The sequence below is a fragment of the Phoenix dactylifera genome, chromosome 14 (assembly GCF_009389715.1).
Source record: "Phoenix dactylifera cultivar Barhee BC4 chromosome 14, palm_55x_up_171113_PBpolish2nd_filt_p, whole genome shotgun sequence".
Classification (NCBI taxonomy): Eukaryota; Viridiplantae; Streptophyta; class Magnoliopsida; order Arecales; family Arecaceae; genus Phoenix; species Phoenix dactylifera.
Genome location: NC_052405.1, coordinates 885336 through 912115, shown reverse-complemented (window position 1 = coordinate 912115; position 26780 = coordinate 885336). Strand labels below are relative to the sequence as shown.

The 26780-nt window shown below is 38.6% G+C and overlaps 3 protein-coding genes across 7 annotated transcripts; all 3 read right to left on the bottom strand.

Moving 5' to 3' along the window:
* Nucleotides 1–929: 929 nt before the first annotated feature.
* Nucleotides 930–12485, bottom strand: LOC120112980 (fluoride export protein 1-like). 5 transcript variants are annotated; one of them, XM_039133228.1, is made up of 7 exons: nucleotides 12411–12485; nucleotides 6647–7373; nucleotides 6227–6304; nucleotides 3054–3152; nucleotides 2774–2966; nucleotides 2220–2641; nucleotides 930–1459 (listed from the first exon to the last, which is right to left on the bottom strand). In XM_039133228.1, the coding sequence occupies exons 2-7, from the start codon at nucleotides 7352–7354 to the stop codon at nucleotides 1238–1240; spliced, it is 1722 nt and encodes a 573-aa protein (XP_038989156.1). In that variant the 5' UTR covers nucleotides 7355–7373; nucleotides 12411–12485; the 3' UTR covers nucleotides 930–1237. The 5 variants fall into 5 exon arrangements, with proteins under 5 accessions (XP_038989156.1, XP_038989153.1, XP_038989155.1 ...); XM_039133225.1 differs by having other exon boundaries at nucleotides 12280–12460; XM_039133227.1 differs by having other exon boundaries at nucleotides 12366–12456.
* A 1563-nt stretch (nucleotides 12486–14048) lies between these two features.
* LOC103701253 (thioredoxin M3, chloroplastic-like) lies at nucleotides 14049–17292 on the bottom strand. Its single transcript, XM_008783249.4, has 2 exons — nucleotides 16501–17292; nucleotides 14049–14645 (listed from the first exon to the last, which is right to left on the bottom strand). Exons 1-2 carry the CDS (start codon nucleotides 16751–16753, stop codon nucleotides 14326–14328), a joined length of 573 nt encoding a protein of 190 aa, XP_008781471.3. The 5' UTR covers nucleotides 16754–17292; the 3' UTR covers nucleotides 14049–14325.
* A 227-nt stretch (nucleotides 17293–17519) lies between these two features.
* On the bottom strand, nucleotides 17520–26399 carry LOC103701252. The gene is made up of 7 exons (XM_008783248.4): nucleotides 26172–26399; nucleotides 22897–23609; nucleotides 22478–22555; nucleotides 19361–19459; nucleotides 19081–19273; nucleotides 18529–18953; nucleotides 17520–18145 (listed from the first exon to the last, which is right to left on the bottom strand). Exons 2-7 carry the CDS (start codon nucleotides 23587–23589, stop codon nucleotides 17927–17929), a joined length of 1707 nt encoding a protein of 568 aa, XP_008781470.1. The 5' UTR covers nucleotides 23590–23609; nucleotides 26172–26399; the 3' UTR covers nucleotides 17520–17926.
* Between the last annotated feature and the right edge of the window lie 381 nt (nucleotides 26400–26780).

The following is a 26780-nucleotide window of genomic DNA, read 5'->3' as shown; positions in this document are numbered from 1 at the left end:
GTCAGCAGTGAATCCAAATGTAGATAAGAAGCGGCCCTGTCGGAGGTCCGTGATGAATCTTGTGAACATGGTGTACGTGGAGGTGCAAGAATGAGATGAACAAAGTTTGCTGTTTGAGACGATGCAGCAGTTGGAACTGGATGGGAACGCGGCATCGGACAACGTGCCCCCTTGATTCCGGACAGTACGAGCTTGCTTACATGGATCTAGGCACCGCCTTTTTTTGTCGTTTTTATCATTTTTCGGTGCAAGGGAAGTGGCAACGCGGGAAACGAAGGAGGTAAGGTTACGGCCTCACGGGGCGAGGTGCGCCCTAGATCGGGACGCGGAGGTTCTGACGGACTCGGTTTGCGTTACCTCGGTGCGCCAAGAACCGTGGATCTGAAGTTAGATCTCGTTTGATGGTCGGACACCTGGGAGATTTCTGACCGCCCGTTCTCATATGATCATGATGGAATCGAGTGGTACAGGCTGCTCGTGATGTAGCAGTGGAGTGTATGTACTATATGGACGGGCCCAGCTGCCGCCCAACCTACGAAATAAATGAGTGAAGGGTGCACCACAATTACAATAGCCGTGTCTCTCTTTTTGTGTGATCTCAACCTTTATACTGTCATCAATCCAAACTAAATTTTCAGTTTCAGAACCAATCTCAACAATTTCCACTTCAATTCGTAAGCATATAGATAATGGAAGCATGCATGATTACTTTTTTTTGTGGCTGTGTATGTGTTCTACAGCATATGCCCACGTCTAAGATTCTTTTCCTTTAATGTTTTCTCCCGAGTCATCACTAACCTTTCCATATCTAACTGGAATTCCTGGTTTTTTTTTATTTTTTTTTTTGCATGCTTGAAGGTGCTTTTTCTGTCCTACAATATTCAATTATACAACATGTATACAAGGTTAGGACACCAAGGACAACAAAATAAAAACAGTTAACCACAAATCTTAAAGATTTCAAGGATTCTGCATAGACTCCTCATTGCCTCAGTCCTACATTATCTCTGAAATTTTATCCATTAAACAAAACATTTTACAAGAATTAAATCTAGAAGAAAATCTTGGCTGTTTATATATTTTTCATCCAATCTGTTACCCCAGACAAATAATATCCATCTTTTCTTTTTCCATGAAGCATCTAATGATGCCTTTGGTAACAATAAATTTAGAATTGGATAATAACTGTTACTGTTAACCGAACTGCATTGTGTTTGCTGAATATTTCAGGTAACTCTTACTGATCGTAATGCTTTGTCCACACAGGAACAGAGTAAATAAGAGTTCCCAGTGCAAATGATGGAATGATGGTGATGGCAGTGTAAGCATATGCCCTCCTTCTGTGCCCACTCTGCCACATGGCGAACACTTCGGCAATAAAGGTCGAAACAGTGCTCAAGCAGCCAAGGAAACCGAACTGGACTCCATTCACAATGATTGAACATCTCTTTGTGCCTACCTGAACACACACCAAACCAAACTGTTTCAGTAAATGGAACTGAAGAAACTAAACTTCCCTTGGTCAAAACCTAGTGTGAAATGAACTTCCCAGAGAAAGATGCAATGCTATTGGAGTGTTATGCATCAACATTTCAAATTTTATGATTTGGCTAGATTGTTAACTCTTAGCTGGGCTATATCGATCATTTGGACTTATGCATGTAGAGATTCATACGCTGAGCAAACTGTATTGTTACTAATATGATGGTTTATATTTCAAATTAAAAAAAAGTCAATATTGATTGAACAATTCACATTTTAAACTGAATCTTAGCTAAACTATTTTTTATTTATGTATGTAAGTTAGTAGATATGGGTCTCAGGCGATCAAGCAATACAGACTTAAGTTCAATATATTATTTATTTACGTATGCATGTTTGAAGCTATGGATCTGAAGCAATGCAAACTTAATTTATAGGCAGAATGGATTGTGTATCATCATGAAGATTTCCTTCTTTGACATTGTCGCATACTAAACATATGCTCTTTAAAAGGTAAACGAAATATAATAAGTTACAGCTATACCAGAAGTTCACTTGGAAGGCTAAACCGAAAAAAATAACCTACTTATCCAAGTTTATAGTGACTTCAATAAATTTTGAGTGATAATTTAATTCAATCCAATCATCTAGTGATTTATAAAAAATTTAATTTTTAAGGCATTAGCAAGACAATTGCCTATCATAAAATTAATTTTATAGCAGAATGCTTCTCATACCACTTTGCTTATTGTTGCAAGTGCAGCCATAAGACATGCTGCAAGAATGTTTGCTGACAATGTCCCAATGGGGAGCCATTTGAGCCTTCCTTTCCTTCCCAGCCCTTGGCCATTGAGCCTAGCCAAGTACCAGCGGATCCACACACCTAGAGGTCCCATTAAAAACCCTAACCAAAGGACAGCACCATCGGCGAGACTATCCAACTCGGTCCTAGCCAGCACCCCACTCAAAGCCCACAACAAGCCCCATAGCAGTAACATAAATGTCATGACCATTATTTGCCCACCGAAGCTTTGCACACTTAACTTTTTCAGCCTGCATCCAGCTCTTCCTGACTTGTCAAACCAGCCTGAACAGCTTCTTTGGAGTCCTTCAGCAGCTGAAACCCCGACAAGGATGCTTATACCAACCATGGACATCCCTATAGATTTATTTTAAAAAAACAACGGTCAGACCCTCCAAAATCATACAAGCATGATCAAGAAAAGCAAAATTTTGCATGCATTGAACTTCACTGCACTCTATTTTAGATGTGATATATATGTTAGCTTGCCTATTATGAAGCCAACCACAGCTTGCACCCAATGACCCTTGGAAGACAATTCAAGCATTTTCTGATTCCAGCCACTGAAGGTGGTGAGACTTCCCAGGTACCCTGTTGTCAGTCCAACAACTAAATGCTCAGATACATCACGTATCTGTGCTTTGAACACAAAGCCAAACCACCCCATAAGAAAGGAACCTAACTGGTAGAAAGAATATACATGGTTCAATTGTAATGTTGATAATATTATAAGAATATTATGAATGCAAAGAGCAGATGTGAGAGATACCATATTAGAGGGAAGATCAAGGTAAAGTGCACTATCCCCTGTGAAGTCTAGAGGACCGCCAGGGCCAAAGAGCTTTTGTAGTAAATACCTTGTAAATTCCTGACAATAAGTTTAGGGTTTATTCATTCCTCATGATATTTACATAAGCTGCACGGAGTGTCATTGCCAGAAAAATGGTTTGCTTACATTGGGAAGATGCTTACATGTTAACATATACTGCAGATATCAAAGAATGAGAAAAGTAAAATGGTAAGCAACCAAACGTCACCTGTTTCATTATTATGGCTGTTAAATTAGGTGCAGAGATGGTGGACAGAGATAATCTTCCAAATTGTATGCTCAGTCTTGCATGGAAAACATCCAAGTTGTTGAAGTTTGTATTATTATTTTAGTAAAGATAAGTTAGTGAAACAAAATTTCATGAGAGTTGCTACGTCTAGCTTTGCATGTTGAGTTTCCAATAGATTCTTATAATTAATATCTTCTTGAAAGTCGGCGGCTCCATCTCATGGCAGATAACTAGAGATGAATGGGTTTAAGAATTCCATATGCAAGTAACGTCAGCTGCAGGAATCTAAATATAACCAGATAGCATATATTTCAAAGATATTTAAGCTAGAGAGGGGAAAAAAGCATGTCAAATAAACTTTGATGAATATTTTATAAAGTTAAATAGGTAATATAGATCTTAAAAGGGGAAGCAGAATTCTTTATCAACTGCTTCAGATCAGAAGTGATTCACATGGCAGGGGGACCATGTGATCCATGAGTCCAATACAGCTCTGGTTAGACAGGTACGAAGTTGTGCTTGACTAATTTGGCACTGTTTGATTCATAATTCCATAAGATCGGCCCTTAAATCATAAAAGTTCATTCATTTAAGACATTTCTTGAAAATAACCTTAACTCAATTAACCAACCAGGTTGATGTGATCAAGGAAATAATGGAGATATCATGCAGCAAGTATTTAAAATGGCATGACTGTGATAAAAATATATTGCAATAGGAGTTTTTCCAGCTCTAATAGTGCAGAAACATGGAACTTGAAAATTCATATATTTCTTGACACACATTTTTTAGAGGAAATATTTCTTGGCACATAGATATGTCAAAGTAAAGATGTCTAGCATAGAGATTCTGAAAGATCAGTCACAAAGAGTGGTTTACAATCACCAGACGTCAAGAACCTTGTTCTCTTCATCTTCATCATAGTGGATGATGTTGACTAGTTAAAAAATGGAATGTGCTAGTTCAGGGACATGCTATTGTCCAAATTTCTAATACCTAGCCCAGTGAGGATACTTAAGCAACAGAAATCCTCCCTGGCCACAAAATTCTTCTTCTTCTGTGAATTCTTTTAAGATTAAACCTATAATAAAAGAAACAAAATTGCCTCCTTTTTAGGTGCCTCAGCAACTGGAAGAATACCATCAACAAACGTCGCAGACAAATGGATATGATAGAGTGGTATGCTGGAAGTATCACAAATATGTTCAAGATGCAATATTCCAGGTATACAAATAAGATTAAATGAAATAAAAAAAGGCCAACTCAGATGCTTATAATGTTGACAGTGCTTAGAAATGATGGAGGCAGCATTCATTTTTGCATTCTCACGAACTTTGTGGTTCAGCAGACCAGCAATACAGGGAATTAACATCCAGAAATAAAAACATTAATACAGTCACATAAGGATTTATGCTGTTTCTGGCAGCTGTCTGAATCCAAAGCGCTAGGCAAGAAATTCTTCAGATGGTAAAAAGTATGTGAAATCATTCAGTACCTCAAAAACATCTATCACATGCAAAAGGCAGTAGATCACATCATGCAGTGCCTTATACTTTTTGCAAAACCCAATTTAGTATGCCATTGGGAGTCAAACTAGTATCTGAAGATGCATCTTTAATTAATCCCTGTTTAAGTTTCTGTAATGTAATGGCTCTCTTATCCTAAATGAGACTTTGAAATCCAAATCAATCTAAGGAAATATTACTCCACAGTAATAACATTAATGGCTGTGGTGAGATTAGCTTGGTCATAAATTCCAATTAGGACTGCTATCAATTTCTTCCCACAAGCTCATGACTCCAATACTCCCTTTCCATGCATACATACAGCTTAACCTGAATGTGACATAAATTGGCTCTGTAGACAGTTATTAAATAAGAAAGCATAGACACTGCTGCAAAATTTATGTTACAAGGGAGAACATCTACCCTCTAGATGTCTTCAAATTTCCTCTTTCCAACTTACAAAGTTTGAGTTTCCAAACTAAAACACAAAAGGTACAAATTAGAAATGAAATATCCTACTCTCACCTGATAGTATGATATGAGGTGAAAATAATACAGTTCTTGCGGCGAATCAGGTTTGATGTATCCAGAAAAATTCTATACATAAAAAATGGGTGTCTTAAGGATTTTCTCCATGGAAATGAACCAAATTGATTTGACAGCTCTCTGACCATGTTCAGTAAAAATATAACAGTAAACAATCACTTGGTTCACAAAGTAGTTGAAGTACAATTGTAAGTATTCATGCCTCTTTGAAAACTGGGGTCTAAGAAAGATAATTGTGTCCTCTATGCTCGGAACACAAAAAATTCTTGACAAATCATATTTTTACCATCATAGAAGAAATACCTCGGTGTCAGTGAAGGGTATGCCATATGAATCAGTACTCTCATCCAAATGCATTTTACATTTCATTGTTCATTTTCCAATGGCTTTGTCATAGATGTCCCTTCTAATTGATCTTATGTAGTTACTAAAAAAATCAGTATGAGAAGTGACATAAAAAGGAGGTAAAGAAAATCACATGCTCCCATTTGTGTATTTTTATGATCATCACCTAAGAGAATAAATTTTCATACTGCAGCATCTCTTTAATGATCATATTAGTGTTCTCTTGGCAGTTTAGTTCTTTAAACAAGTAATCAAGTTGTCAGTCAGAGCAACTTAGTGAAACAGATCCAGTGGAATCATATATGAACAGGGATACAAATGATCAGAGAATCCAGGCAACATTTCATGAAGGAGCATTTGAGGTGCTGCTGTTACACAAGCAAATTTATTATGTAAAAACATTTCATTAAATTACAAAGGTATCACCAAGCTAAGAGATATCACAGCTGCTAAAGGTAAAAGATCTCTACAAAAGCATCATATCTTACCCCAAAAATTCCAAAAACAGCTAAGACAATCAAATAGAAAATGTAGTCCAGTCTTTGAGGGAGCCTGTACTGCTTGTCCTGCAAGTGGGCATGCCATCAGCTAATTTTTCTGTTTATTTTACCTTAATAGTAGGAAGGAATTGGAAATTCAGTGCAAGTCACGTGTCTCTCCTTCTCTTTCATTTGTGTAAAATGGTGAGCTCACTTAAGTTTAATAAACATAGTATCAGTTTGATACTAAGATGCAATATATCTGTTTAAGAAATGAGGCATAAGTTTTATGATCATTTCTAGCAGCAGCACTATTGCTGTTCATTTAAATATCACCAGCACAATACTTAAGTCTAGATGTTTCATATGATGACGAATTTGAAACTTCCAGCTGTTGTTGATGATGAGAAAAACATGTAGGGGACTCACATTGAGTGATGTACTCTTTTGCATTTGATTCTTCTCGGTTGAACTAAGCATGGCATCAGTTGGAAGTGGAGAAATGGTCTCCTCCATCAATGGTGACAGAAGTGAAGACAAGCTTGAATCATGGGATGGAAAGCCAATTGATATTATTAATTCGTCATCAGGGAGAGATGTAGACCCATTCTCAACATTTCTGGCATCATCAACCTTGTCATCAACCACTTCTTTATTCCCTCTATCACCCACTTGCGCCATCGTGCTATCAACATCCCCAAGTAAATGATCTACTAATTCATGTGAAAGTCTGATTGAATCAAGTATCCCGTCACCCACGTCCCGAGAAGGACTAATCAAACCCCCCTTCCAAGAACCCCCGCTACTCATTCTGCTTAATGAGTCTTGTCTTGCTCCCCTAATGACCATCTCATCACTAACTGTTTGATCCCCACTAACTCCCACCCATCCAGCAGTCTCATTTGGAACACCCTGAAGCAACAGGCTAGACTCATCACGAGAAATGCTAATAGAACTGCTTCGCCAAGAACTTGAATTACCAGTCGTACCAAATGAAGTGCTCCTCATGAAATTCCTTTGACTAGATGAATCCAAGCTCAGGCAAATACTAGGTGATGCAGGGGAAGATGGAGCATCACTATCACTGTCCCAATTTCTTCTGGAGGACTCATGTATTCTGCTGGGGTTTCTTTCCATGGGTCTTTAAGAAATTCAGCTGCAAGAAGAACGCAAGGTGGAATTCAGATAACAAATCAGAGATTTTAGCTGTACAAGTATGTTAAAAAAGTGGAAGAGAATGAGCCGAGCCATTTTGCAAGCTCACATGGTATCCCATAGTGACATGTACGACTGACAAATGGGCTAAACCTGGCAGATTTATTTCTCAATAGATTTAGCTATAGAAAGAGACAAGATTGCATGGTGTGAAAGCTATTCTGTGAAGAGAATCTATTATGGTTGTCACGCCCCCGCCTCTACGAGGCACGTGAGGCACCTAGTGCCCACGTGGGGGCCACATGAGGGGGGAACACGGGGCTCCCCTGCCAGATATTGTCCGGTTCTGGGGCTTCACGCAAGCGTCCTTCACCCCTCCCCGGTTTTGTTTTTCTCCCAAAACGCGTCTGCAGGATTAGGAGACACCCGCCTCATATGCCCAGGCTCTGAAACGAGTCTTTCCGATGTGGGACTATTGGGCCTCACACCCTTCCCACCATCGGACAAGAGCCGTCCTCGGCTCTGATACCAAATAAATGTCACGCCCCAAATCCGGATCATGACACGGCCGTGCTATTGCTATCTTATGCACACAATAACACGAAGCCACATAAAATTTCATAATAAAAATAAATAGTTTCATTTACTAATATCATAACATTGTTCATGAAGTTGAAACAGTATAGAGCTTCTAAAATCTGATTATTACATAACATTTTCAATTACCCCAACCCTGAATAACATCAAGCTCCCTGCTCCTAGTGGTCTTAATCATCTGTAGGAAAAAAAATAGATAAAAAGGTATGAGCTACACAGCTCAGTAAGTAACCAGGTACTATCTTATTGGATCAAGTACAATTATGCCAATGCAGTGATTAAAAAGCCAACAGTTGATGTAAAATAAAACATTTTATAGATGATATACACAAATCAGGTCATAAAGCAATGCATGTTCTATCCATAAAAGTTCATAATCATGATAATGCAAGTCATATAAAAATATTGCCATTTATCCATACTTTAGAAAACATACTCTCAGATGGATGTGCTGCTATGGTCACTATAATCCCGTGACAGGGCCTGTTAATCTTAGTCGACTAATTCTGTTATTCATTACCAACTTTAACCCGTTGGCAGAGGGCCTGTTATTCTTTGGATGCTAGCTCCAGGATGTCGACTGGCCTCTATTTCTAGAGGTGGTCATAGCTATCTGAGAGTTCATAAATCATATTCTTTTTCTTTCATAATTCATAATCATCATAAATAGGTTTGAAAATGATAAATGGCATTATATAATTTAAAATGCATAAACATGCTTCAAATATCATTTTTCATGCAGTCTAACATAATCATAATTTCATAACTCATACATCATCAAATATTCATGAAGGATGCTCTTTAATCAAATTCATGTATCACATGCAATCATATACTTGATCCTAATTTTGAGAAAAATATATCGTAAAGCAATACATTTTCATAATGATGAATAAATAGTAATTTAAAAACTTTAAGATCAGTGCCAAGGTTACTTACTGCAATATGCTTTCCAATTTCTTACGTCCGGGTGACAAATCCTTGATCACCTAAATAAATCACATAGGGGTCACATTATTCTCTATTTATTTCATAATTTTCTAATTTATCATAACATGAATTTACTTGCTTGGATCTCAAGTCCAATTTACCTAATTTAGAGCCCTATGGCCTCGATTTAGAACCAGATTGGGTTCACGTAGGTCAATTGGGTCTTTAATTAAAGAATTGGGCTCGGTTCCTGATTGGGTCTAGCCCTATCGGGTCAATTTGGTTTTCTGATTATGTTATTGGGCTCAATTTCAAGTCCAATTAAGTTTAATTTTGGTCCAGGATCAATGTGGCTCATCTAGGCTTGAGTCAGGGTCAGCCCAAAGTCAATTCGGTCTCAATTTTAGTTAAACTGGTTTTGAAGTGGGCTTGATTCATATTCAATTTGGGTCTGCTGAGACTAACTCAGCTTAATTAGGTTCAGATCCAACTCAATTGGGCTTAATTTGGTTCGGATTTAACCCAATTTATAGTTTGGGTTCGTCCGGACTTAGCCTAATCTGACTGGGCTCGGTTTTAATCAAATTTGGCTAAACCCATTTTTTTTTTTTTTATTCTATTTGGGCCTAACAGGTTCGGATCCGTACCCAGATCAGACCCGTTAGGTCGGACCCGTTAAGGGTCTCTCACTTTTTTTTTTTTTCCTTTCCTTTTCTTTTCTTTTTCTTTTCTTTTTCTTCTTTTCTTCTTTTTTTTTTTTTTTCCTTTTCTTCCTTCTTCCTTCTTCCTTCTTCCTTCCCGAACCTTCTTCTCCCATTTTTTTTTTCTTTCTTTTTCTTCTCCTCCTCTTCTCTTCTCCCGATTTCTCCTTCCCCCTTTCTTCTCATTTCTTCTCCCATGGAGGGAGAAGGGCGAGCTCGGGAGAAACGACAACGGCCGACGGCGCTTGGGGAAAACCGGGGAGGGGTGAAGGACGCTTGCGTGAAGCCCCAGAACCGGACAATATCTGGCAGGGGAGCCCCGTGTTCCCCCCTCATGTGGCCCCCACGTGGGCACTAGGTGCCTCACGTGCCTCGTAGAGGCGGGGGCGTGACATTTGGTATCAGAGCCGAGGACGGCTCTTATCCGATGGTGGGAAGGGTATGAGGCCTAATAGTCCCACATCGGAAAGACTCGTTCTAGAGCCTGGGCATATGAGGCGGGTGTCTCCTAATCCTGCAGACGCGTTTTGGGTGGAAAACAAAACCGGGGAGAGGTGAAGGACGCTTGCGTGAAGCCCCAGAACCGGACAATATCTGGCAGGAGAGCCCCGTGTTTCCCCCTCATGTGGCCCTCACGTGGGCACTAGGTGCCTCACGTGCCTCGCAGAGGCGGGGGCGTGACATTTGGTATCAGAGCCGAGGACGGCTCTTGTCCGATGGTGGGAAGGGTGTGAGGCCCAATAGTCCCACATCGGAAAGACTCGTTCCAGAGCCTGGGCATATGAGGCGGGTGTCTCCTAATCCTGCAGACGCGTTTTGGAAGGAAAACAAAACCGGGGAGGGGTGAAGGACGCTTGCGTGAAGCCCCAGAACCGGACAATATCTGGCAGGGGAGCCCCGTGTTCCCCCCTCATGTGGCCCCCACGTGGGCACTAGGTGTCTCACGTGCCTCGCAGAGGCGGGGGCGTGACATTTGGTATCAGAGCCGAGGACGGCTCTTATCCGATGGTGGGAAGGGTATGAGGCCCAATAGTCCCACATCGGAAAGACTCGTTCTAGAGCCTGGGCATATGAGGCGGGTGTCTCCTAATCCTGCAGACGCGTTTTGGGTGGAAAACAAAACCGGGGAGAGGTGAAGGACGCTTGCGTGAAGCCCCAGAACCGGACAATATCTGGCAGGGGAGCCCCGTGTTTCCCCCTCATGTGGCCCTCACGTGGGCACTAGGTGCCTCACGTGCCTCGCAGAGGCGGGGGCGTGACATTTGGTATCAGAGCCGAGGACGGCTCTTGTCCGATGGTGGGAAGGGTGTGAGGCCCAATAGTCCCACATCGGAAAGACTCGTTCCAGAGCCTGGGCATATGAGGCGGGTGTCTCCTAATCCTGCAGACGCGTTTTGGGAGGAAAACAAAACCGGGGAGGGGTGAAGGACGCTAGCGTGAAGCCCCAGAACCGAACAATATCTGGCAGGGGAGCCCCGTGTCCCCCCTCATGTAGCCCCCACGTGGGCACTAGGTGCCTCACGTGCCTCGCAGAGGCGGGGGCGTGACAATGGTGATGCAATCCAACAGTAGCATGGACGCCTAATGAATGAACCAGATCAACTATTCTACATATTCAGCAATAAAAAGAGATAGGATTGCAAGGTAAAAAAGTTGTTCAGTGAAGAGAATGAGCTAATACAGTGATTCAATCCAACAGTAACTTGTATTCTTAACAAAGGAACTATGTCAAATAGCTTAACTATTCAATAGAATTGATAAGAGATACTGAGTAGGCTGCATGGTGTATGAGTGAGGAAGGTTTGGTGTAGAAGGTGAATCTAGAATTTGATAAGGAGTGTCCAGTAGTTACAGACAAAACCATCTTTTCAGTAGAGAGACAAATCCTGAAACAAGTGCAACCAAAATGGATTTTTAGTGGAAAGAATTCAAGGAAAGGCATTTTTTGTTTTTTTGGCTTTTCTTTAAAAGAATCAAGTAAAATGGAGATATATAAATATTGAGTTCCAAGACCATTTGCCCTGTGTTTTACGGAACAGATTGGCGCATGTGGAGAGAAATAAAAGCAAATTTTAAATTGTTCTTAATTGTGTGACTTATATAATGATGCCAGAGTGATAGCCAAAAGATCATTATACTAATCTTGCAGCAGACGTAGCATTCTAAATTAAGTGTTACATTAATTCTGTAACACTTGATTTTCACTCAAAAGAATATTTAATTTAACATAAGAGGTTTTTGTTAAAAAATAATTGAAGAAACCACAAGAAGGATCTTGTTAAAATCTAATAAGGAGCTATCACACAGCTAACTCAAGGCCAAGAAGAAAGAAATCACAATATGACCATTTATAAGTGCCAGATATACATATTGAAAAGTAGTGGGAGAAGACTCATGATCCATATAAAGATTCTGAAGGGGATCGTTCCTCTAGAAATGCAGATAAATCTCATATCCCATAAAAATACAGATAAACTCACAGTCTTGTGAATAAAATTAATTCTGTCGTATCTATTTAAAAGAAATATCGAAGTTAAAATTATTTTCGGATCGAACCAAATTCCATAAATTCAAAATTTGAAGGGTCAGATCCAAACAAGAAACAACGATGAGCAATTCAAGAATCGAGATGTATCCAAAGATTATAAATATTCGTTATCTTGAGAGAAAAGAAATTACTCGGCAACAACGAGGAAATGCAAAAGATTCAAACGATAGGCGTAAACCAATGAAAGCAGGGGTCTTTCCCATGTCTCCGTTCGCACCCTTTTATAATAAATAGAAATCGATCAAACAGCGGCGAGACGCACCGGGAGGAAGAAGGAAAAGAGAAGGGGGACCCGGGTCTCCGCGGGGATGGTCTTAGCCGTCAGCGCCGCCACACAAAGTGATATAAATATTAAAGATATCTTCTATTAATACCGTATTGGTCATTCTCCCTAAAATAATATTAAAATACTTTTTTTGGTCGGCCGCCAGAACGATGGCCACCCAATATTTAGAGCATCCAGAGGTTGGTGTCAAGTTTCTACCCGTTTCAGCTTGCCACATGCTTCAAAAGACGGGCAGGATTGTAGACTAAATTATCTTTTTTATTACTCAACAATAGAAAAAAATTTTATGGACTGAGATTGATTCTGTCTCTTATTTTCATGTCATCTTATTCTTCTTGATGCTGAGAGCAGCGCTCATGCAGACTGACGTGAGCTGTGAGCTATCGTTGTATCAAAAAAAAATTATTTCATTTATAAAATAATATTTTTTATAAAATAAAATTAAAATTTTAAATGATAATTATTACCCTTAAATTTTTTATGGCGACACTCTCTCTCCATCTGTCGGTATCTCGCCGCCTTCTGACAAATCTATTTAGTTAAATCAGGTCTACCGCTGAGTTGAAGAATGAATTCAACCACAAATGAACATTAAAAAAAGCACCTCAGCTCCTTTGTTTTATTTTTATCTTTCTGTGACTCTGGCATGCACAGTTGGAGTGATTCATCAGCAAAATGGTGGGCCAATCAACACGTTTAAGATAGACGTTTGGCTCCATCCAATCAATCTCGATGATATCCATAGAATTCAGGGCATCCTTACTGGTGGCTAAGATTGTGTACTTGCATGGACAGCTAAAATTATGCTCATAATGATGCACGTCTCTGGCCTTTCCAAGTGACAGAGAAAGGGTAGGCACGTTTCCTCATAGTTTGGAAAGGCAGCCTTTAATCACCTTGAATTGGAAGAGGCTAATAAAATAGCCAGAAGCCCATTTTTGTGAGATAAAGCACAGCTCCTCCACTCCAGTGTAAGGTGTAACGCATCTATACATGCATAAAGATATGTAGGCATGGATTGTAAACTTCTTTTTTTTTGTGGTTATGTATTTCCTCATTTATACATAGGAATTTTAATATGCTCCGAACTATATGTTCTACAGCATATGCACAGACATACGCGCACATCTAAGATTCTTTTCCTTCTATGTTCTCTCCTCAATCATCACTAACCTTTCCATTCCTAACTGGAAATCCTTTTTTTTTTCATGCTTCAAGGTGTTTTTCTGTCTTACAATATTCAATTATACAACATGTATACAAGGTTAAGACCCCAAAGACAACAAAATAATAACAGCTAACCACAAGCCTAAAAAAGTTTTCAAGGACTCTATATACAATCCTAATTGCCTCAGTCCTACATTATCTCTGAAATTTTACAAAAAATTCAAAAATTAAATCTATAAGCAAATCTTCTCTGTTTATACAGTTTTCATTCAATCTGTTACCCCAGACAAATAATATCCATCTTTTCTTTTTCAACAAAGCATCTCATGATGTCTTTGGACCAATAAATTTAGACTTGGATAATAACTGTTGGTGAATGAAAGAGTTTAAGCAACACCACTGTTGGCCAATTGGGTTCTTAGATTACAGATTCCTGAATGCAAGCATGAGAAAAGATCAACTTGGATATGAATTGCAAAATGACCGTATACAATGTTTCTCAGAGGATTCAAAAAATAGCCCTGAGTTGCATTAATTTGTAAAGCACAAGTGAATACATCAACAAACTTTTAGTCCAATAGAAAACTTTACAATGATGTCAATTAAAGTAATACAGGAGAAGTATATACCAAGCAACCATCTAGTAAAATTTTCCAATCCATATCGAACCCAATGATGGAGCTCCGTGCAAACGCAGAGCTCCACTACCAGAACAGTTGCTTCCTTAGTGAGACAAAGATTTTTCAATGGCTGTCACATAAACAGACTTAGGAAGGGTACCGGTCATGCTGTCGATCATCTTCCCATCCTTGAACAGCAAAACCGTTGGAATTCGATCAATGTTGTGAGAAGTTGCAACTTGCGGGTAGTCATCTGTATTTAGCTTATAAAATTTGATTTTTCCAGCATATTCTCGTGCTATTTCGTCAATCACACGGTGAACCATCCTGCAAGGCCCACACCATGATGCCCAAAACTCCACAAGAACAGGTATATCACTGGCCAGAACAGAATCATTCCAAGCATATGCAGTGATGGCCTCAGCTGTGAAAAAATGAATAGGACATTACTTACAGTGAATATCGGATGAAAGGCGATGTTTATTATGATATTTTAGTAAACTTAGTTTATAAAGCTGAAGTTATTTGTAGACACGTTAAGGAATAACATTACAGTCCTAGGCAGTCCCCATTTGAGTCCAATACTTCAAGGTTGAAATGAATGTCAAACAACATAACTACGAAGAATGACATTTCAGAAAGGAAAAAAGAAATCAATTAACATACACTTCAGCAAGGAAGAGAAGAAATCGATTAACGTACAAAAAGATGATAGTTGGACCAAGTTATAGAACCTAACTCATGGGACCTTGAACCAGAAATATTTACACTGCTCCACTTTTCTATTTTCCTTTAACTCATGCTTCTGGAAGAAGATTTTATGCTGCTCCACATCTCTGTCTGGTATTTAGTTCCACCAAACACCGCTCCAACATCAAATTCCAAACAATGAAGTTTTCACATATCATCAGGAAGCATTCATATTTAATAGTTGTAGAGAATTCACCTCCATTAATTCAAAATCACAAAATTATGGCTCAAGTGTTCAGATAATTACTTTACCGAATAAGAGCCTGGAACAACAAAATTTTAATATGTAAATACACATTATAGGGGCACGAGTTCAAAATTGGGGCTTCCAACTTCAGAGTAAATAGAAAACCAAAAATCACAGAATTATCATTTCATAAGTACTCAACCTAGTTCAGCTATATCTGTGACATGATATGTGTGATGACCCACCACATAAGACTGAAAAAATAACCAGCCAAAAATATCAGTGAAAGGAATGCTGCTGTTATTTTGCAGGGAAAAAGGACGATCATAGTTGCATGGTCGGTCTGCAGCCGTTGATACTAGTACTTCTTGATCACATATAACCCATATAATCAGAAAACATGGCCTCGATCTAGCATTTCAGCCAACTAATCAGCCCTTATAGTGGAACTCACATAAGAGCTAAGAATTTGAATTCAATATCCTGCTACTTTTAAAATCTTTAATATCTGATTCATATTCAATATGACGAAAACTTGTTTAAATGCTTCTGTTTTATCAGTTAACTTTGCCTTATTGGAGGTTTGTACATCATGTTGCTGTCAGCAGCATACTATGAAGCCTAAATCTGGATTATAAATCAAATCATCATATATACAAGCCTATATAACCAGCTAAGACAGAACAAAGCAAGAGAAACTAAGTTACAAGTATCAATTTCCTTGAAATTTCAGCGCATAACCCGAACATCTCAAAACCCATTACAGGCACAACTATGCCCTCAAATCTAATATTGCAAAATAACCAACATGGCCTCTTAAACCAAGAAAATTGGAGATTCGAAGCATGAGTTAGTTAGTTAGCTCTCATTAAGTGGCAAAGCGGTCACTCAAGAATGCGGACAACGAAAGCAACTTTGATATCACAAACTAGATGAGTGAATTTACAAAACCAATGAATTTTTTGAATTTCCGACCATTCACTTCAGAAACTTCTAATGGATGTAAACATCAGTCAATTTAAAATTTATCTGAAAGTTATAAAGATTTTTTTTTTTGAAAAAAATTGGTAAACTAATCTCACAGCATCACTCCAAATGCAGGATAAAAGCAACAATACCCAAATCGAGCCCAAATATAGGAAAGAAATTGATCAACCACTAAAGAAAAAAGAACATGAAAGATGAATCAAAACCTATACACGACGGTCCTCATTACAACATCAAGAAGGATAAGATAAAAATAGCATCGAAGCATCTCGATTTCGTATCATCAAAAAGCTATTTTTATGACGACTTTGGTAGCAAAAGCAGGAAAAAAAAAAACGATTTTGAGAGAACATACGAGCGTCGTAGAAGAGGCAGAAGACCTCCCCGCTGCTCGCGCTCGGCCTCCGTCTCCGTCTCCGTCTGGTCACGGAGGTCGCGGAGAGCGCCCAAGGGGTTCGAACCCTCCATCCCTCCGACCCACCGAAGCACGAAAGAAAAGGGTTCAGGAGAAGGCCCTCTTTCCTATAGGGCGAGACGGGAGCTATGGAGTCCTTCGCCATGGGAGACGCGCACGATAAGCAGAGCGGCGCAAGATAAACGGCACCCATTTTGGTAGAGGGAGGGAGGGAGGGAGGGGAATGACGGGATGGCGGGCGTCGCGGCACCTACTCGCCGGCTTAATGTATATGTTCCTGCAGTGTTAAGTTTACTAAAGTATTCCTATCCATATGACCAAAAAGGGTCGATTGAATTAATAATTTGATGTGCATTCCTATTGGGTTCTTGTATCCTGGGCTGGTTAGTTAAAGAAGATTTTGGGATTATTCGGGTGCGGATGCGCGTGGAAAATTGGAGGGCGGGCTGCAAGGTTGGGGGTTGGTCGGGACGATGGGAGGGGACAAAACTTTTGATTATCTCCATCTAAAGGATGAGATTTCGCGGAATATTTTTCTTAGAAGAATGGTCACGGAGCCAGTGGATTTGGAAGGAAAGTTGGACTTGATCGCTTTAGCTTTAGGCTTCAGCACACTGGAGAGGATTTACTTTTAAATTCGAAGGAAATAATGGAAAGAAAACATCGATGGCAAAAATAAAAGAATTAGAGACTTTTCCATGATCTAATTGTCAAGGAAATGCATTTTGAACACGGCACCACCCCATCATGATGATGGGTTCTTTATAGAAACCAGTTGCAGGACAACCCAAATTTGATGGACAAGTGTTCAGTTTAAGCAAAATTAAGCCTGCATAAAAATTGCTATACATGCCTCTCATCTTTGCTGAATTGTAAACAGTAAATGATAATGAAGCCTTTCTGCATCGATCTAATGGGAGATTTTTAACTCAATTCACTCCTTAGAGCGAGGCAATACATAAAATGAAGAAAAGAGAATCATACTTGCATGTCTCTGCATCAAAACAGTAAGGAGCTACTAAAGCACACCTCTCATATGATAATCTACAGGCTAATAATACTCCTGCATCTTGTGGGAGAACAATACTAAAATTGGAACATCAGATGCAGAAGCAAATCCCCAAGTATTCTACAAGTTGGGCTGGGGCTTATACGCAATTCATAACCATTTACACTCTAGCAAAAAGAAACAAAAATTAGGAAGGCTCGGTGCATGAGGCTCCTGCGATTGTAGGATCTTAGTAGGATTGGAGCATCCTCATCGTTGCGCTGAGGCTCACCCTCCATTTACACCAAGATGATTCCTAAGAAATCATACCTATAACCAAACCTCACTGCGTCTGCAGAATATTTCAGGTGACTCTTACTAATTGTAATGCTTTGTCCATACAGGAACGGAGTAAATAAGAGTTCCCAATACAAACGACGGAAGGATGGTGATGGCAGTGTAAGCATATGCCCTCCCTCTGTGCCCACTCTGCCACATGGCAAACACCTCGGCGATAAAGGTCGAAACAGTGCTCAAGCAGCCAAGGAAGCCAAATTGGATTCCACTCACAACGATCGAACATCTCTTTGTGTTTACCTGAACACACCAAACCAAACTGTTTCAAGTAATGAAGCAATACAGACATAATTTATCATTATGTCTTCATACAAGTTTGTAATGAGGCAGAATGGATGGTGTATCATTATGAAGATTTACTTCTTTGACATCATCTAGTACTAAACACATGCTCTTTAACAGGTAAACGAAATACAATATGTTACAGCTACACCAGAAGTTCACTTAGAAGGCTAAACCGAAAAAAACAACCTGCTTATATCTAAGTTTTTAGTGACTTCAATAAATTTTGAGTTATAATTTAATTCAATCCAATTATCTAGTGATTTATAAATATAATTCAGGCATTATCAAGATAACTGCCTATTCACAAAATTAATTTGATAGAAGAATGCTTCTCATACCGCTTTGCTTATTGTTGCAAGTGCAGCCATAAGACATGCCGCAAGAATGTTTGCCGACAAGGTCCCAATGGGGAGCCATCTGAGCCTTTCTTTCCATCCCAGCCCTCGGCCATTGTACCTAGCCAAGTACCAGCGGAGCCACACACCTGGAGGTCCCACGAAGCACCCCAACCAAAGAACAGCACCATTGGTGAGACTATCCAACTTGGTCCTAGCAAACACCCCACTCAAAGCCCACAACAAGCCCCATAGCAATAACATAACTGTGATGACCATTACATGCTGAATGAAGCTATGCACTCTCAAGTTTTTCAGGCTGCATCCAGCTCTCCTTGACCTCCTGTCAAACCAGCCTGAAAAGCTTCTTTGTAGTCCCTCAGCAGATGAAACCCCGACAAGGATGCTTATACCAACCATGGACATCCCTATAGATTTATTTTAGAAAAACAGCAGTCAGACCCTCCAAAATCATACAAGCATGATCAAGAAAAGCAAAATTTTGCATGCATTGAACTTCACTGCAATCTAGATGTGATTTATATGTTAGCTTGCCTATTATGAAGCCAACCACAGCTTGCACCCAATGACCCTTGGAAGACAATTCAAGCATTTTCTGATTCCAGCCACTGAAGGTGGTGAGACTTCCCAGGTACCCTGTAGTCAGTCCAACAACCAAATGCTCAGACACGTCACGTAGCTGTGCTTTGAACACAAAGCCAAACCACCCCATGAGAAAGGAACCTAACTGGTAGGAAGAATACACATTGTTCAATTGCAATGTTGATAATATTATGAGAATATTATGAACGCAGAGAGCAGATGTGAGAGATACCATATTAGAGGGAAGATCAAGGTAAAGTGCACCATCCCCTGCGAAGGCTAGAGGACCACCAGGGCCAAAGAGCTTTTGTAGTAAGTACCTCGTAAATTCCTGACAATAAGTTTATGGTTTATTCATATCTCACGATATTTACATAAGCTGCACAGAGTGTCATTGCCAGTAAAATGGTTTGCTTACATAGGGAAGCATGCTTTATAAATATAAACATGTTAACATATACTTCAGATATCCAAGAATGAGAAAAATGAAAAGGTAAGCTACTAAGCATCACCTGTTTCATTATTATGGCTGTTACATTAGGTGCAGAGATGGGCGGGCAGAGATAATTTGCCAAACTGTATGCTCGCTATTGCACGGACAACATTCAAGTTGTTGAAGTTCAAATTATTATTTGAGTAAAGATAAGTTAATGATAATTTTCAAAATTTCATCAGACTTGCTAGGTCTAGTTTTACATTGTGAGTTTCCAATAGATGCTTATAATAAATATATTATTGAAAGTCGACAACTCCATCTCATGGTAGATAACTAGAGCTGAATGGGTTCAAGAATTCCATATGCAAGAAACATCAACCGCAGGAGCTGCAGGAATCTAAATATAACCAGATAGCATATATATCAAGGATATTTAAGCTAGAGAAGGGAAAAAAGCATGGAAAATAATTTTTTATGAATATTCTATAAAGTTAAATAGGTAATATATATCATAAAAGGAGAAGCAGAATTTGTTATCGACTGCTCCTGACCAGAAGTGATTCACATGGCAGAGGGACCATACGATCCATGAGTCCAATACAGCTCTGATGAGACAGGTACGAAGTTGTGCTTGACTAATTTGGCATTGTTTGATTCATAATTCCATAAGATCGGCCCTTAAATCATAAATGTTCATTCATTTAAGACATCTCTCGAAAAGAACCTTAACTCAATCAAACCAACCAGGTTGATGTGAAATAATGGAGATATCATGACTGTGATAGAAATATACTTCAATAGGAGTTTTTCCAGCTCTAATAGTGCAGAAACATGGAACTTGAAAATTCATATATTTCTTGACACATTTTTAAGAGGAAAAATTTATTGGCACATAGATATGTCAAAGAAAAGATGTCTAGCATAGAGATTCTAAAAGATCAGGCACAAAGAGTGGTCTACAATCACCAGAAATTGTGAAACCTGTTCTCTCCATCTTCGTCATACTGGATGACATTGACTAGTTAAAAAATGGAATGTGCTATTTCAGGAACATGCTATTTTCCAAATTTCTAATACGTAGACCAGTGAGGATATTTAAGCAGCAGAAATCCTCCCTGTCCACAAAATGCTTCTTCTGTGGTTTCTTTTAAGATCAAACCTATAATAAAAGAAACAAAGTTGTTTCCTTGCCTCAGCAACTGGAAGAATACCATCAACAAATGTCGCACACAAATGGATATGATAGAGTTGTATGCTGAAAGTATCACAAATATGTTTAAGATACACCCTTCCAGGTATAAAAATAAGATTAAATGAAATAAAATGGCCAACTCAGATGCTCAATAATGTTCGCAATGCTGAGAAATTATGGAGGCAGCATTCTTTTTTCAATTCTCACCTAACTTTGTGGTTCAGCACACCAGCAATACACGGAGTTAACATACAGAAATAAAAACATTAATACGGCACACATAAAGATTTTATGTTATTTCTGGCAACTGTTTGAATCCAAAGCGTTAGGCAAGAAATTCTTCAGATGCTAAAAAGTATGTGAAATCATTTAGTACCTCAAAAATATCAATCGCATGCAAAAGGTGGTAGATGCCTTCTACTTTCTACAAAACCCAATTTAGTATACATTGGGAGTCAAACTCGTATCTGAAGTTGCATCTTTGGATAATCCCTGTTTAAGTTTCTGTATTGTTAGGGTCTCTCATCCTAAATGAGACCTTGAAATCCAAGTCATCCTAAGTGAATATTACACCACAGTATAACATTAATGGCTATGGTGAGATTAGCTTGGTCATAAATTCCAATTAGGACTGCTATCAACTTCTTCCCACAAGCTCATAACTCCAATATTCCCTTTCCATGTATCCGGACAGCTTAACCTCAATGTGACGTAAATTGGCTATGCAGTCAGTTATTAATTAAGAAAACATGCACCGCTGCAAAATTTGTGTTACAAGTTAGAACTTCTACCCTCTAGGTGTCTTTGAACTTCATCTTTCCAACTCACAAAGTTTGAGTATCCAAACTAAAACACAGAAGGCACAAACTAGAAATGAAATATCCTACTCTCACCTGATAGTATGATACGAGGTGAATCTAATACAGTTCTTGGGGAAAATCAGGCTTGGTATATCCAGAAAAATTTCAAACATAAATGAGCCAAAATGATTTGACAGCTTTCTGAACATGTCCAATAAAAATATAACAGCAAACAATCACTTCGTTCACAAATTAGTTACACTACAATTGTAAATATTCATGCCACTTTAAAAAATGGGGTCTAAGAAAGATAATTGTGTCTTTATGCTCAGAACACAAAAAAGTCTTGAAAATGTATATGTTTACTAATCATAGAAGCAATACCTCAGTGTAAGTGAAGGGTATGTCATATGAATCAATACTCTCATCCAAATGCATTTTACATCTCGTTGTTCATTTTCCAATAGCTTTGTCACAAATTTCCCTTCTAATTGATCTTATGTACTTACTGAAAAAATCACTATGAGAAGTTACATAAAAAGGAGGGAAAGAAAGTTACATGATCCCATTTGTGTATTTTTATGACCATCACCTAAGAGAATTAATTTGCATACTGCAGCATCTCTTTAATGATCATATTAATGCTCTCTTGGCAGCTTAGTTCTTTAAACAAGGAATCAAGTTGTCAGTCAGAGCAACTTCGTAAACAGATCCAGTGGAATCATATATGAACAGCGATACAAATGAATAGAGAATCCAGGCGAGTTTTCAAGAACAAGGGGAGGAGCATTTGAGGTGCTGCTGTTACACAAGCATATTTATTATGTAACAACATTTGATTAAATTTCAAAGATATCATCAAGCTAATAGATATCATATGTGCTGCATGCAAAAGATCTAAACAAAAGCATCATGTCTTACCCCCAAAATTCCAAAAACAGCTAAGAAAATCAAATAGAAAATGTAGTCCAGTCTTCGAGGGAGCCTGTACAGCTCGTCCTGCAAGTGAGCATGCCATCAGCTAATTTTTCACTTTATTTTACCTTAATAGTAGTAAGGAAATGCAAATTCAGTGCAAGTCATGTGTGTCTCCCTCTCTTTCATGTGTGTAAAATGGTGAACTTACTCAAGTTTAATAAACATGGTATAAGTCTGATGCTAAGATGCAATATATTTGCTCAAGAAATGAGGCTTAAGTTTTATGATCATTTCTAGTAGCATCACTATTGCTGTTCGTTTATATATGACTAGCACGATACTTAAGTCTAGATGTTTCATATGATGACTAATTTGAAACTTCGAACAAATGTTGATAATAGAAAAACATGAAGGGGACTTACTTTGAGTGATGTACTCTTTTGTATTTGATTCTTCACGGTTGAATTAAGAATGGCATCAGTTGCAAGAGGAGAAATGATCTCCTCCATCAATGGTGACACAGGTGAAGACAAGCTTGTATCATGGGACTGAATGCCAATTGATATTATTAATGCATCATCAGAGAAAGTTGTAGGTCCATTATCATCATTTCTGGCATCATCTACCCTGTCATCAAATACTGCAGTATCCCCTTTATCACCCACTTGGGCCATCGCGCTATCAACATCCCCAAGTATATGATCTGCTAATTCATGTGATAGTCTGATTGAATCAAGTATCCGGTCACCCACATCCCGAGAAAGACTAATTGAACCCCTCTGCCGAGAACCCCTGCTACTCGTTCCACTTAATGAGTCCTGTCTTGCTCCCCTAATGACCGTCTCATCACTTACTGCTCGATCCCCACTAACTCCCACCCGTGCAGCAGTCTCATTTGGAACGTCCTCAACTTTCGGGCTAATGCTAATAGAACTCCGTCTCCAAGAACTTGCATTACTAGTTGTACCAAATGAAGCGCTCCTCATGAAATTCCTTTGACTAGATGAATCCAAGCTCAGGTGAATACTACGTGATACTGAGTTAGATGGGGCATCAATATCACTGTCCTGATTTCTTCTGGAGGACTCATGTAATCTGCTAGGGTTTCGTTCCATGATTCTTTAAGTAAATTCAGCTGCAAGAAGAAAGCAAGGTGGAATTCAGATAACCAATCAGAGATTTTATCTGTACAAGTATGTTGAAAAAGTGGAAGAGAATGAGCTGAGCCATTTTGCAAGCTCACATGGTAATGTAATCCCATAGTGACATGTATGACTGACAAATGGACTAAACCTGGCAGATTTGTTTTTCAATAGATTTAGCTATAGAAAGAGACAAGATTGCATGGTGTGAAAGCTATTCTGTGAAGACAACAATCTAATATGGTGATGCAATCTGACAGTAGCATGGACGCCTAACGAATGAACCAGATCAACTATTCTACGTATTCAGCAATAAAAAGAGACAAGATTGCAAGGTAGAATAGTTGTTCAGTGAAGAGGATGAGCTAATCCAGTGATTCAAGCCAACAGTGACTTGTGTGAATAACAAATGAACTAGGTCAAATAATTCAACTATTCAATAGAATCGAAAAGAGATACTGAGGAGGCTGCATGGTGTATGAGTCAAGAAGGTTAGGTGTAGAAGGTGATTCTAGCAATTTGATAAGGAGTGTCCAGTAGTTACAGACCAAACCATATTTTCAGTATAGAGACAAATCCTGAAACAAGTGCAACCAAAATGGATTTTTAGTGGAAAGAATTCAAGGAAAGGAATTCTCTTTTTTTTGGATTTTATTTAAAGGAGTCAAGTAAAATGGAGGTATACAAATATTGAGGTCCAAAACCATTTGCCCTGTGTTTTACGGAACAGATTGGTGCATGTGGAGAGAAATAATAGCAAATTTTAAATCGGAGCCAGCATTCTTAATTGTGTGACTTATATAATAATGCCAGAGTGATAGCTAAAAGATCATTATACTAATCTTGCAGCAGAGGTTGGATTCTTCCATCAGCATAGCTTATATAATAATGGGGGAGTGACGGACTAAGAGATTATAATACTAATTGTAAAGAAACCAGCTGTAACTTGTTCTTTTTCAGGACCCCCTGCGGATTTTAATTCTAAATTACAGGAAAGACAAGGAAAGGTATCAAATAAGATCAGTCAGAATTTCTTTATTTAAAAAAAAAAAGAGCTTTCATTGAATATCACCCTCTGACAAAGTTTACAATTCAAACAGAGTGCCTGAAAAATTCCCACATTCTTTAAACAACATTAATTCTGTAACACTTAATTTTCACTCAGAAGAATATTTAATTTAACATAAGAGGTTATTGTTAAAAAATAATAGAAGAAACTACCAGAAGAATCTTGTTAAAATCTAATAAGGAGCTGTCACACAGCTAATTCAAGGCCAAGAAGCAAGAAATCACACTATGACAATTTATAAGTGCCAGATATACATATTCAAAAGTAGAGGGGGAGGACTTATGAGACATATAAAGATTCTAAAGGTCGGGGGTACGCAAATATTGTGCATTGATTCTCCTAGAAAATTTTAGACACCAAATACCTCCAAAGAATGAGACAAGAAACATGGACGGAAAGATTAAAAAAATAAAGATACAGAAATAGTTTCTAAACTAGTAGAAATAAAGAGATAGGAAAGAAGGCATGGGTTTAACAATCCTCACGAAAAATTAAAATAAAAATAAAGAAGAACAAAGAAAAGACCATATCGCCATAAGCATCCGCAGCATTCTCTATTCGCGTAACCTATTTAACAATTGTAGAGCTGCAGCTCAAGAAACTATTATATGATAAACCAGTTGCAGGTTGTGTTTTGCGAGGAGCTACCGGAGACTTTAATTTTAAACTCCAGGAGAGAGAAAGAAAACTATCAAAATAAGATCGATCAGAATATTTTTATAAGAACTTAAGGATTGTTCGTCGAATATCACCATTTGATAAAGGGAGAGATTGGTAGGGGGTCGGGGTTCCTCTAGACATGCAGATAAATCTCATATCTCATAAAAATACAGAGAAATTCATAATCTTGTGAGTAAAATTAGTTCTGTAGTATCTTGTTTCAAAGAAACATCTAAGTTAACGCAATCTAACACAAGTAGTTCGTCCATATTGCAATCCAACACAAGTAGTTCGTCTATATTTGAGATCGACAAGCAAGAGACGATACTAGCTTCTCAAGGTAGAGCTCTGATTGAACCAAATTCCAAAAATTTAAAATTTGAAGGGTCGGATGCAAACAAGAAACGACCATGAGCAAATCAAGAATCGAGATGTATCGAAAGATTATAAATATTCATTTTCTTGAAAAAAAAGAGAGACAGACAGCAAATTTTCGCATTGGACTGCAAGAGATTTATTTTCTGATCGAATCAAATTCCAAAATTTAAAATTTGAAGGGTCAGACGGGAACAAGAAACGACGATGAGCAATTCAAGAATCGAGATGTATCCAAAGATTCTAAATATTCATCTTCTTGACAAAAAGAAAAATACACGGCAGCAACGAGGAGATGCAAGAGATTCAAAAGATAGACAAAAGCAAATGAAAGCCGAGTCTTTTTTTAAGAAAGCAAAAAAAAAAAAAGGAAAACGGGGAAAGATCATGTCTCCGTTCACAGCTTTCTATAATAAATATAAATAGGAAAAAAAACAGCGGCGAGACGCACCGGGAGGAAGAAGGAAAAGAGACGGTGGACCGGGTTTCCGTAGGGATGGTCTTCGCCGTCACCGCCGCCCCCCGGGGAACCACCGGCGACCGGAACCCCCGTCCGGCGGGAATGGTCGGACGAAGACAAGGGAGAAGGATCGGCAAGAGAGTCGTCGGCGCCAGAGATATGGAGAGGGGGTTTGGTTTCTCTCCTCCTCAATTCCTGGTCCCTCACATGCAACGCTCTTTCGCTGGCTTCCAGAACGTAATGACCAAGGTTTTATAACAATAACGCCGCAACGTTTGGCGAATATAACGGCCGTTATTTGTTTCTTACAAAATAAAAAATTGAAACAAATCTACTCTTCCATTCAAAAATATAACTGTTCAATATTTTAGAAAAACTACTGTACGAATTGGAATACTGGAACAATTGGTATTTACTTTTTTTTTTTTTTTCGTCCTATCCCTTTCTTTTCTGAATGAAACCAAAAGAATGTCTCATTCGATTGTATCTTTATCCTTATCTTATCTTTTCTTAGAACCGACCAGCTCGCTATACGCTATAATTATTGATGTAACTGTTTTACTTTAATAAAATAAAATTTTTTATAATAAAAAATAATTA

Excerpts from the sequence above, each read along its gene's own strand:
- LOC120112980 (XM_039133228.1), bottom strand. The coding sequence starts at position 7,354 with ATGGAAAGAAACCCCAGCAGAATACATGAGTCCTCCAGAAGAAATTGG. Across the intron at positions 2,642-2,773 it reads TGTGGTTGGCTTCATAATAG|GGATGTCCATGGTTGGTATA; the intron begins GCAAGCTAACAT and ends ATAAATCTATAG. Across the intron at positions 1,460-2,219 it reads TTGCAACAATAAGCAAAGTG|GTAGGCACAAAGAGATGTTC; the intron begins GTATGAGAAGCA and ends GTGTGTGTTCAG.
- LOC103701252 (XM_008783248.4), bottom strand. The coding sequence starts at position 23,589 with ATGGAACGAAACCCTAGCAGATTACATGAGTCCTCCAGAAGAAATCAG. Across the intron at positions 19,460-22,477 it reads CTGTTTTTGGAATTTTGGGG|GAATTTACGAGGTACTTACT; the intron begins GTAAGACATGAT and ends ACTTATTGTCAG. Across the intron at positions 19,274-19,360 it reads TTGATCTTCCCTCTAATATG|TTAGGTTCCTTTCTCATGGG; the intron begins GTATCTCTCACA and ends TCTTCCTACCAG.
- LOC103701253 (XM_008783249.4), bottom strand. The coding sequence starts at position 16,753 with ATGGGTGCCGTTTATCTTGCGCCGCTCTGCTTATCGTGCGCGTCTCCC. Across the intron at positions 14,646-16,500 it reads CTGCCTCTTCTACGACGCTC|CTGAGGCCATCACTGCATAT; the intron begins GTATGTTCTCTC and ends ATTTTTTCACAG.